General features: G+C 38.8%; 1 protein-coding gene across 2 annotated transcripts in view; it reads left to right on the top strand.

Moving 5' to 3' along the window:
* Positions 1–11,129, top strand: part of spop (speckle type BTB/POZ protein) — a 74,951-nt gene extending 63,822 nt beyond the window's left edge. For both annotated transcript variants that reach the window (XM_079890663.1, XM_079890664.1), the window contains exons 8-11: positions 1,011–1,066; positions 6,698–6,820; positions 7,097–7,239; positions 10,896–11,129. In XM_079890663.1, the coding sequence (XP_079746789.1) occupies positions 1,011–1,066; positions 6,698–6,820; positions 7,097–7,239; positions 10,896–11,040 (467 nt within the window). In that variant the 3' untranslated portion in view covers positions 11,041–11,129. The remainder of the gene's footprint in view (positions 1–1,010; positions 1,067–6,697; positions 6,821–7,096; positions 7,240–10,895) is intronic.
* Positions 11,130–11,492: the final 363 nt, after the last annotated feature.

Raw genomic sequence — 11,492 nt, 5'->3', positions numbered from 1 at the left:
ATGTGTAAACTATTTAGCTGTTTTTAACTGCTCTGTCACACCAGCAGCATTTTTTATTTATTTTATTTTTATCTAACTGCTGACCCACACGCACAGGATTGTGGGATATCATAGGCAGCGAAAGACGCATATGTGCTGCCTTCAAAAATCGACCAGACAGAATTTTTGACATTATGTTAGGGGAACATTTGAATACCTTCCTACCAATGTATGCTGTCTGAGAGGGCAGCGTTGTTCAGGTTTCACACAGCCTCACTCTCTCCCGCTGTCGCTCATGGTGAGGCGGGATTCCTCGTTATCTGGCCGTACCTGGTAGTGCTCATTAATCGCCTTGGAGACTGAGCTGATCGGCTGGTGTCTGAGCTGTGATTAGACTTGTGTGTGTGAGACTGTGTGCGCGCGCCTGTGCGCGTGAGGGAAAGAATGTGCCAGACTTCACATGGTCCTTTTAAACAAGTTAAAGTTGCCCTAGATGGATCTGACTCCATATCCAGAATTAACAGAGAGGATGGTCTGAGCCGCCACCATTCCCTGGGTTAATCAGCCAAAAGGTTCGGCAGTTGCACCAAGGCACAAGTTGTTGGAGGAACCGCTGTTAGATGTTGACTGAAACATTTCTTCAGAATCCCTGTTCACCATACCTCTTATGATTCAACACAAAAGCATTATACAAATAATTTGAATTGATTGTCATTTGCCAAGCTTCATGAAAGCAGAACTTTTCCCCATAAAAGAGTAGATTGTATTGTACCTGATTTTTATTTGTTTTATTTATTTTTCAAGGTTTAAAAATTTGTAATGTTGTGGTTCTTCTCAGAGCTCATAGCATGAACTCTTTATCAAAGAACATTTTTAAATTGCCTTCGGAGAACATGAATGGAGGAAAATACTTGAAACCAATGCTGCTGAAAAAGTGGCTTATCGCTGTTTTTCTCTATTATACATTTTTGACGTAAGTTTGTGTTGTGTATTAAACAAACTCTTTTTTTCTCTCTCTTTTACTTTCTCAGCACGTTCTCCAGTTTTCAGCGCTATGTTTGAACACGAGATGGAGGAGAGTAAAAAGGTGAGTCGGGTGTAGTCTCCCTCCCTTCTCCCATTTTGTCTCATTAATCTTCAAAAGCAGTGAGACAACTCCAGTCCTTTTAGGCTGTCACAATCACAGAGCCCCTCACACCATTTACATTTCATGTTGGTTTTCATGCAAGTGTTTTCCTGATGTCTCAATTCTGTGGTTTTTATACAGTAAGTTTATTAGTGATCTCTCAGTAAGAATTATTTTCAGTCCGGCCGTGTGTGTTTGATCTAATGCCTCTGCATTTACAGAATTGCTCAACTGTACTGTCTTCCTGCTCGTTTTCAATAGCCGATCATAAATCACTATTTGCTATTTTTCTTACGTGGCTTTTTAATATGGCAATGAGGATAGCCTGTGTAAATCAAGAGGGCTGCACTTTGTTAAATACAAAAAGTGGAATTTTTGGAATACATTTTATATATTCGCAGCATTGTTATTGTTAGCTACAACTTAAACTATTAAAAATAATATTAAAATGAAAAAAAAAAATGTTTTTTAAAAATGTAATTCGATAACTAAAATAAGTTTGTTGAAATACATAAAACTGAAATAAAAATAAAGAAAAAAATACAAAATAATAAAAGGACACTAATATAAATATAAAAAATAAAAGCTCATTCATTATATGATTAAGTACTGCAATAGTATATAAATGATCCTGAAATTACACCCCTACCCTTCCCCTGACAGACTTCCTGCTCTTCCTCCTTATCATCTATGATATTCACATATTTCACCATCTGCTGATCCAGTATTCCTCTGCCTCCCTCCTCCTGTCATTCTCTCCATATCCCCCCTTTCCCAGAGTTTCATCATGCACCATTTTTTGGGACAGGATGTGCTTGCTTTTGGGGGTTGTGGAGCAGTGAGATTTCCTGTTGTTCCTTTTGCTTGTGTGGCTTATTAACTTTGTGAGGGTCCATGCAAATATGTGAGACTGAGTTAAGTGCTAAGAGAAGGGTGTGTGTGTGTGTGGTTAATAGATGAATGTTGGGATCTGGGGCTCAGTTTGTGTATAGGCACGTGTGAAAGCGAGTGCGTCAGGTCTAGATGATGGTTGGGGCTCAGTGATTTAGCTGTGGCATCTGTAGAATATTGATGGCTTTGATGCTCAAATAGAGAAAATCTCAAGAGAATAGAGAGGAAATGCCTCATCAGAGAGAGACTAAACAGATGAGTTGCCCTTTATATCTAAAGGAAAGACTCCTGAAAATCTGCACATGAGCTTGTCTGGATACTTCAGTGACTTTTCACACCAGAGCTTCAGGTGTGGACCAGAGTACTTGATGACCAAGTTCTTTTTCTTTTTTTTTCTTCTTTTTTTGGTTGGTGTGGAGCTGTTTTAGGAACTGTGAAAACCTGCGATCTTCATCTCTTGCAGTGCATCCACATGCATCATGTTAAAAGGATAGTTTACTTTAAAAAAAAAAAAAAAAGAAAAAAAAAGGGAATCTTATTTACTTGTCCGAGTAAAAAAGTTGCTTGTCCGAATAATATTAATAATTATTATTTTTATTATTATTTTTTTTTTTAAATATAATTTATTTATTCTGAAGCAATATTCTTATCAGTGTTAAATCAGTTTTGATATATTTAAAGCTACAATATGTTGTTGTTGTTTTTTCGCCGCTAGGGGTCGCTAACCTCTTACAATAACAAAGGCGTAGATTGATGACGCAGTGAATAAGCGGAATCATGGAACTTGTCATGCCGATGGATCTAATAATGTTTATGGATGAGTGAATACATTCATGTTTTTTAACATGACTGTGGTATGAAGCAGGGCATGATTGCTAATGAGAGACCGATGTCAGCGCCACACGCGAGTCCCGCGGATTTAAAGGAATGAGGACATTTAATTCTACCGAACTACCCGCAAGTGCTGAATTACTACTCACACGGGTCAGTTTATTAGACAAATGAAACTTGTGAGGTAACGCAGCACTGTTTCACTTGGTCTAACGTTACATTATCATACTAAACTGCATTTGAGTGAGTTGAAAGTTATAATGTTATTCTATGTGTTAGTTTGTTGGCTGTATGAGACTAGCAGTAAGCTAGATCAACAGGAGAATAACATACTGATCATATTCTAATATTTCATCATGTTGAGCTATATAACATTGATTCGTTTTAAATACATTTGCTCACCTGTCTAATAAAGTACATGCAAGAGCAGCGTCCCGGTCAAGTCGTGACTCGTGAAGCTCTGTCAAGTCCAAGTTAGTTGTGGACGTGTAGCTCTCGGCATCTCGAAAACGCCACGCTGATATTGATCCTCGTTTTAGTTCTCCTTTTGTCCCAAAGTCTGCTTGCCATGGTCCATAATGTTTGAATGAAACAACAGTGTGCCGCTAGACGTAACGCAGTTGTCCATGTCTGTCGCCATGGCTACTATGGCAGTACAAGCGGAAACTAAGGATAACGCGGATATTAAGTCATTGACTGGCTTACAAGTTACAAGGGACTATTTAAAATTGTGAATTTCTCTGAATTTACAAACTCTTGGAAACATTTAGCATAATGTAAGCAGCCAATTTAAAGAAATAACACTGTGCAAGTGTTTTTTGGATATCATATATATTATATTACATATTGTACCTTTAAATCTGCATATTGTAATATCTGCACCCCCCCCCCCCCCCCATCTTAAATGTATACGTCATCTTTCATTTTAAATTCCTAAATTTGATCAATAAATTTAATTATTTAGAATAAGACACTATACGACTGTTACCCTAGGTAGGGCTGATCAAATTAAATCATTTACACTGAAAAATTACAATTGCTTTAACTAATGTTATGAGATTGTTTTAAATATACAAATAAGAAACGTTGGAAAGAATGATACTTTTAAACATAACACTAAACCGCCAGTAGGTGGCGGCAGGCGACCGTCTTAATGAGCGAGTTATTGAGTCATTCATTCAAAGATTTTTTCAAACGACTGATTCATTCAAAAATGAGACTGATGTTTATGAATGGGTCATTGAATCTTTGACTCGTTCAAAATGCTGAATCATTCAGTAATGAAAACACGGCTGAATGTTCCTGTGAGATACGCTATTGTTCTGCTGTGATCTTTGTTTGGAAATATTTTTGCTGCTGAAACGGAACAAAAACAGTCAATATTGCATCTAAAATGTAAGTGACCTAATTTTAACTGTTTTATGAAATCAATGTCACATTTTCAATCATTATGGTATTCAGGAAAACAGCACTTGTGTGAGGTTGCTTAACTGTATCATGTTAAAAATATCTCCACATTTTGAATATTTATCGGTAAATATGTTGTTAACTGAGTTTCATTGTGTGTGCACAACCTTGTTACCGTCAGTAATACATTATCCACTATCAATCGCAACTTACAATAAGTATGTTAAAATCAGAATCATTCTCTCGTTTTAGTGATTCCCTAGTTATTTTTTTGTTATTGACGTTCTAATCAGGCTTCTTGTCCGGTCGGGCAAGTAAAATTCGTATTTACTTGCCCCTTCTAAGCGTTAATGTCGAGCCTTGATTATGTTGTCATTTACTCACCCTCATTTATTTGAGATAGAAATCTTGTTTAACATTATAAATGTCTTTACTGTCACTGTTAAATGCATCCTTACTTTAAAAAAAAAAGAAGAAAGTATTGATTTCGATACATAAAATCCTACTCACTGAATTATGAACGGTAGTGTAGGGTTGGAATGTCACGACTGTGTGTGTGAATTCTTATGTTTGGCCAAACTAACCCCTTGTAGTTTTGGTCATAGAATAGAAAGCATCACAGCCTTCCATTTTTTTGTGTGTGACTTTGCCTCGTAATTTTTACCTAGTTACTGTAAGGGACTCGTCCAGTGTTCACTTGAACGGTCCGTAACTATCAGCTCTGCAGCTGATATTATTATCCAAACTATGGTGAAAACACTATTTATTAGCATGGTAAAATAGATAAGCAGTTTAAGACATTAAATTCGTAAGCACATAACGCAAGAACACTTCTCTTTAAAATACATACAAGACTTTGATTATTCTAACACATTAAACTAATATCTCACACACACACACACACACACACACACACACACACACACACACACACACACACACACACACACACACACACACACACACACACACACACCAGTTCCAGAAAGAAAGAGAGGAAATAATGAGTTCTAAGAGTGATATGATGAAATCTATATGCTATATCAATATGCTATATCAATATATGCACTTATAAGACATGACCTGAACTAACCATCAATCATTTATTTAACCCTTCTTTCGTTTCTTAGGTGGGTTATTAAATTTTATGTCAAAGCACCAGTTCATCAGTTCAGTCTGGAGGCTACTTGCATTTGTCTTTGCGTTCCTTTGGGGATTCCGTCCTTTGCTCGAAAAAGTTTTTTTTCTGGGTTTGTTGATTGGCTGGCGGTCTCGTCGGGTCTGGATTGATGTCTTGGGCGGCCAATCACGTGGTGTGTTGCCGGATGGATGGAAAGTCTTTGGAAGTCCTTGAACTTTGCAGCAAAACTTAACTTAGGACTGAAACTCTCAATGGAAAAGAAAAGAAACAAAGTAAGAGAAAGAAAAGTGAGACGAGAGTTATTAGATGGCTTGAAAGAAGCTGTTCTTCTGATCTTGATCTGGTTCTTCATCTGCTCTTTTACATGTCTACATGTCTCCTCTACATGTTTCGTCTAATGCTTTGTTCATGTCCTAAGATTTTTAACTTGAATGCTTGTCCAGCCTCTCAGGGGAGTTCTGACCAATTAGACTCTGTCTTTAGTTCAGAGTTGGCTGTTCCTCTTCCTCTCGGTTCGGGGGGGGTTCGTTAGTTTGCTCAGACTCAAATGGCAGATTGTCTGATTTAGATCCGGAGTTTCTATGAAATTCTGCTTCTTGATTAGTCTGAAAAAATTTATTTGGGTCTGGTTCTTTCTCAAATCCTACATTACATTTGTAATTCGTTTTTATTATGATACTCCCAATCTGCAGGGGGAGTGAGGTAAAACTTTATGTAAAAAACCTGAGATGTGACTGTTGCCGCACCTTTAGGCTACACAGACTTTTATATTCTGTAGTAGCCTTTAATAAATTGTGTTTTTCTTTTGAGTGAACTTTTTCATTTGACCTTGCCATGTGTCTGTGGGTGGGGTGGAGTTCCTAGCAGTAGCTGGATTAATTAGTTTAGCTGTGATGGACGGGCTGGGACGGAAAAGCCTTTGTTACCAGCACGACAATCGACGAAGAGTTTGTGCTCCGGCAGCCTTGGGCAGAAGAGAGAAACTCGCAGCACTCATTCCGGAACATTGATCAGGGCAGGAACAGAAAATGGATTGAGGCTTTCTGAACTATATATTAATTTGCTTTTAGCCACTCTGTCCTTTTGTGTGCTCGTATGCACTCTACGGTGGAGGTCAGTCGTCGTGTGAATTTGGTGTGTTCGCTGTTAATGAGCAGAAAAGACAGATTTCGACACAATTACGCATTATGCTTCTACAACAGTTTTAACACCCTGAACTGCATCAGGTCCAATCACATCAGCTCTTAAAACTTCAAAAGCTCAGTCAGTAGACTGACAGGAATCTTAAGGTTGACCAGATTCTGCTGTGATTTCCTGCCTAGAACCGAGTGGAGATAAACGACGTGGAGGCTGAGGTCTTTAAAGAGATGATGTTCTTCATCTACACTGGCAAAGCACCCAATCTGGACAAGATGGCTGACGACCTGCTTGCTGCTGCTGACAAGGCGAGTATTGCGCAAGCAAGCACAAACACCAAATTTAGCTATATATATGCCAAACAGAGGAGGATGTTTTTTAAAGCCACGATGGCATTTTTTGCCCCTTCACAGTCATGCATTCACATTTTTCTTGCCAGACACACCAATAAAATGACCAGAATGTGCACGTGTCATGAGCAGCAAGCTAAAATGATAATCAAGTATTGGTTGCAAATAGTACGTGCTTTGTTTTGCCAACTCTAGCATGCATATTTTTATTGAAGTGCATGCCTCTGTCTTTAGTATGCTCTAGAGCGGCTGAAGGTGATGTGTGAGGACGCTCTGTGCACCAGTCTGTCCGTGGAAAACGCAGCAGAGATTCTGATCTTGGCTGACCTGCACAGCGCTGACCAGCTCAAGACGCAGGCCGTCGACTTCATCAACTAGTGAGTGGTACTCCAGTCAGTAGTTCAGATTTTACTTGACCTGCCTACATTTTCAGTGGCCCCACCAAAATAAATAATGGCAATATTTAAATGTATTTCAATTTTTATTTCACACACACACACACACACACACACACACACACACACACACACACACACACACACACACACACACACACACACACACACACACACACACACACACACACACAGACTCACATTACAAATACAGTAGAAAGTAAAAAAAATAAAAATCCAATTAAATATTGCCATTATTAAATGTTTATCATGGGAATATTTACATTTATTTAGTAATTGTATTCTCTCTCTCTCCCTCTCTCTCTCTCTCTCTCTCTCTCTCTCTATCTCTCTCTCTCTCTATATATATATATATACATACAGTATATATACATTACAGTATATACACTCACCTAAAGGATTATTAGGAACACCATACTAATACTGTGTTTGACCCCCTTTCGCCTTCAGAACTGCCTTAATTCTACGTGGCATTGATTCAACAAGGTGCTGAAAGCATTCTTTAGAAATGTTGGCCCATATTGATAGGATAGCATCTTGCAGTTGATGGAGATTTGTGGGATGCACATCCAGGGCACGAAGCTCCCGTTCCACCACATCCCAAAGATGCTCTATTGGGTTGAGATCTGGTGACTGTGGGGGCCATTTTAGTACAGTGAACTCATTGTCATGTTCAAGAAACCAATTTGAAATGATTCGAGCTTTGTGACATGGTGCATTATCCTGCTGGAAGTAGCCATCAGAGGATGGGTACATGGTGGTCATAAAGGGATGGACATGGTCAGAAACAATGCTCAGGTAGGCCGTGGCATTTAAACGATGCCTAATTGGCACTAAGGGGCCTAAAGTGTGCCAAGAAAACATCCCCCACACCATTACACCACCACCACCAGCCTGCACAGTGGTAACAAGGCATGATGGATCCATGTTCTCATTCTGTTTACGCCAAATTCTGACTCTACCATCTGAATGTCTCATCAGACCAGGCAACATTTTTCCAGTCTTCAACTGTCCAATTTTGGTGAGCTCGTGCAAATTGTAGCCTCTTTTTCCTATTTGTAGTGGAGATGAGTGGTACCCGGTGGGGTCTTTTGCTGTTGTAGCCCATCCGCCTCAAGGCTGTGCATGTTGTGGCTTCACAAATGCTTTGCTGCATACCTCGGTTGTAACCATTCTTTGTAAACCCTAGAAATGGTTGTGCGTGAAAATCCCAGTAACTGAGCAGATTGTGAAATACTCAGACTGGCCCGTCTGGCACCAACAACTATGCCACGCTCAAAATTGCTTAAATCACCTTTCTTTCCCATTCTGACATTCAGTTTGGAGTTCAGGAGATTGTCTTGACCAGGACCACACCCCTAAATGCATTGAAGCAACTGCCATGTGATTGGTTGATTAGATAATTGCATTAATGAGAAATTGAACAGGTGTTCCTAATAATCCTTTAGGTGAGTGTATACAGTATATACACAGTATATATATATATATATATATATATATATATATATATATATATATATATATATATATATATATATATATATATATATATATATATATATATATATATATATATATATATATATATATATATATATATATATATATATATATATATAATACCTCCACAGTCCACACTTATCTTTTGTGCTCTATATTGTATTTTTTTTTTCTTTTTTTTTAACTAGCTTGTTCAGTCTGTCTTTGCAGCAGCTTTATTGGACGGTGTAATTTTGAGTTCATTTTGTGGATGGCAGTAACTTGGCTGGCATGAAGCTGGACTGTGGCCATATCATTTCTGTTCTCTCTCTCTCCATCTCTATACAAAACACCCACCGCCACAACAACAGCAGAGACAGAGGGAGATCAATAACAAGGGCAACACAGAAAATAAACATGCACACCAGCACCCTCTCCCAAAATGATTCGTCCTCTCTGCCCTTCTTTTCCTGCTTTCATGTTTGCTGCTTATGCTATTGGTTTATGTGCTCGTCTTCCTCTTCTCAAATGGTTTTATTGTGGCATGTTGGAGTTTAGTGTCAGAGTGCAGCAGTTTTCCACACAGTGCCAGACTTTGTCCAGTCATCACAGGACAAGGACTGCCAGCAGGAGCATCCATCCCCCCTGCTCAGGAAAAGAAAGTGAAATTTTGCAAATGAATACATTTTTAACAATATAATGAAATATGTTTTCTATTCCAACTAAACACAACTACAAGCATAAAGCATGGCCATTGTAGTCAGATTCAAGAATGAATGACTCATGATCTGGTTCTTTTTTGGTTCGAGATTTAAACAAATTTTTCTTTACATTTTTTTTTAATAAAAGCCTTTCCGACAGACAGCATACAGTTTAGACTCTCTAAAGGGAATTTTGTACTTTCTTATATAATAATTGCTGAGTATACTTACAAAAATGGTGAGAGACAAAACCACAAAAAAAGAGAAATAAATTGTGTAATGTATTCATAGAGAGTAAATGGTTATAAAGATTCTTTAAGAAAAATTATTTGGCAATCTGAAAGGTCTTAAAATCATTTACATGACTCATTAACAGAATCATGTGGAGCGGATAATGGATTAACATCCGATGTACTAAATTGCAAGTACTAGAAGAATTGGGATGTATCAATATATCATAAGGAATAATATCTATGTATTTTTTAACATATTATTGGGAGATTTTAGAGATTTTTCTAATTTATTGGTTTCAATATTTAATAGTGCATGCTCATGTCCTATATTACCTGCTGTTTTCTAGCTCATTTAAAGTTAATCTTTAAAACAACATACTCTAATTTAAATATCTATTTTTCACACTGTATTTTATAATGTTGTGGTGCCTAAATTCTTTAAATGCAGTATTTAAAACTATTTTTTTTTATTTGTTAATTTATTAGTAGTTTATTAGTAGTTTGTTTATTTTTAATTCAGTGTTTATTTTTAATTGTTCAATTATTTCAATTACTCATTTTTCAGGTATTCAGCCGTAACATAAAAAAAATGACTTGTAGGTATTGGCCTGAATTGTAATATCAGTGCATCTTTAGAAAGATTGTGCTCTTGCAAAAGATGTGGGTTTAAGTCATGCAGCATGTCCTATTCCCATTCCCCCTCATATCACCATTGTTTCCTGTCATGTCTACTTTTGCCATATTGGGATTACACCAGTGCATGAATCCTGAGCAAAATGTATAGATTTTTTTCCACTGACACATTTACAAACACAAGACTTTTTCATATAAAAGCTGTTTTTGCTTTTGCCCCCCCGTCTTGTTTACTTCCCATTTATTCTGGAAAGCTTGTGCTTGTAACCTGTTCTTTGTGGATGGTTGACCGTGCAGTGACCTTTTGCATTGGGGAAAGTGGTATGGGTATCTGTCCGCAAAGCCTGATGTCGACAATGTGAGCAAGAGCTGCAATTAATGCCAAGTGTTTGGGGGCAACAGCGTGGTGGGGTTAGGGGGAGGTCAGCGTCTCGCACACAAACACACTCAGAGTAAATGTCGTTAAAGGCCATTTTTTGGTGTGCGTGATAGTGCAGTGTGAATGCCCTCGGGATGCTGAGCTCAGCGAAGAGGGTTGTGTTCTAAATGTTTCTCTCTCTCTTTCTCTCAGCCATGCGTCTGATGTGATGGAGACCTCAGGGTGGAAGTCGATGGTGGCGTCTCATCCTCACCTGGTTGCCGAGGCATACCGCTCCCTGGCCTCCGCCCAGTGCCCTTTCCTAGGCCCTCCCCGCAAACGACTCAAACAGTCTTAGTGCCGCCCCTTACCGTTACCTAACCCGCACACCTGCACACACACTCAACAGACAACTGCCTACAAGAGGGGGGGGGGGGGGTCGGCTATTTTAGATTTACATCCCCCCCAAGCTCTGTCCCTTTAGATGCCTAAACCAGCTCTTGACCTGCCCCCTTCCTTCACGTTATCCAGACAGAACCCTCCAGCGCCGAGGACCCTGTTTGTCGCTGCCCCACCGTCAGGTTCCTCCGTGTTGAGCATTGAGTGTGGAGGCTGCCGCAGGTCGATTTCTGTCCAAAAATGTGGCCATCCTCTGCATCAGTCTGGCTGTCTGTTCCAGAGAGAAATGATTCTGTTGGACTGGATTCATGAGCGTGGGTGGATGGATCAAGGTTGAGCTTTTTGGTTGGGCAGTTAAACATGAGATGGATTAAGACTGGACTTTTTACGTAACTCCTTCCACTGGCACTA

This window comes from Squalius cephalus (genome assembly GCF_949319135.1).
Source record: "Squalius cephalus genome assembly, chromosome: 1".
Lineage (NCBI taxonomy): Eukaryota > Metazoa > Chordata > Actinopteri > Cypriniformes > Leuciscidae > Squalius > Squalius cephalus.
The sequence above is the reverse complement of the archived record's forward strand: the minus strand, read 5'-3'. Positions and strand labels throughout refer to the sequence as shown.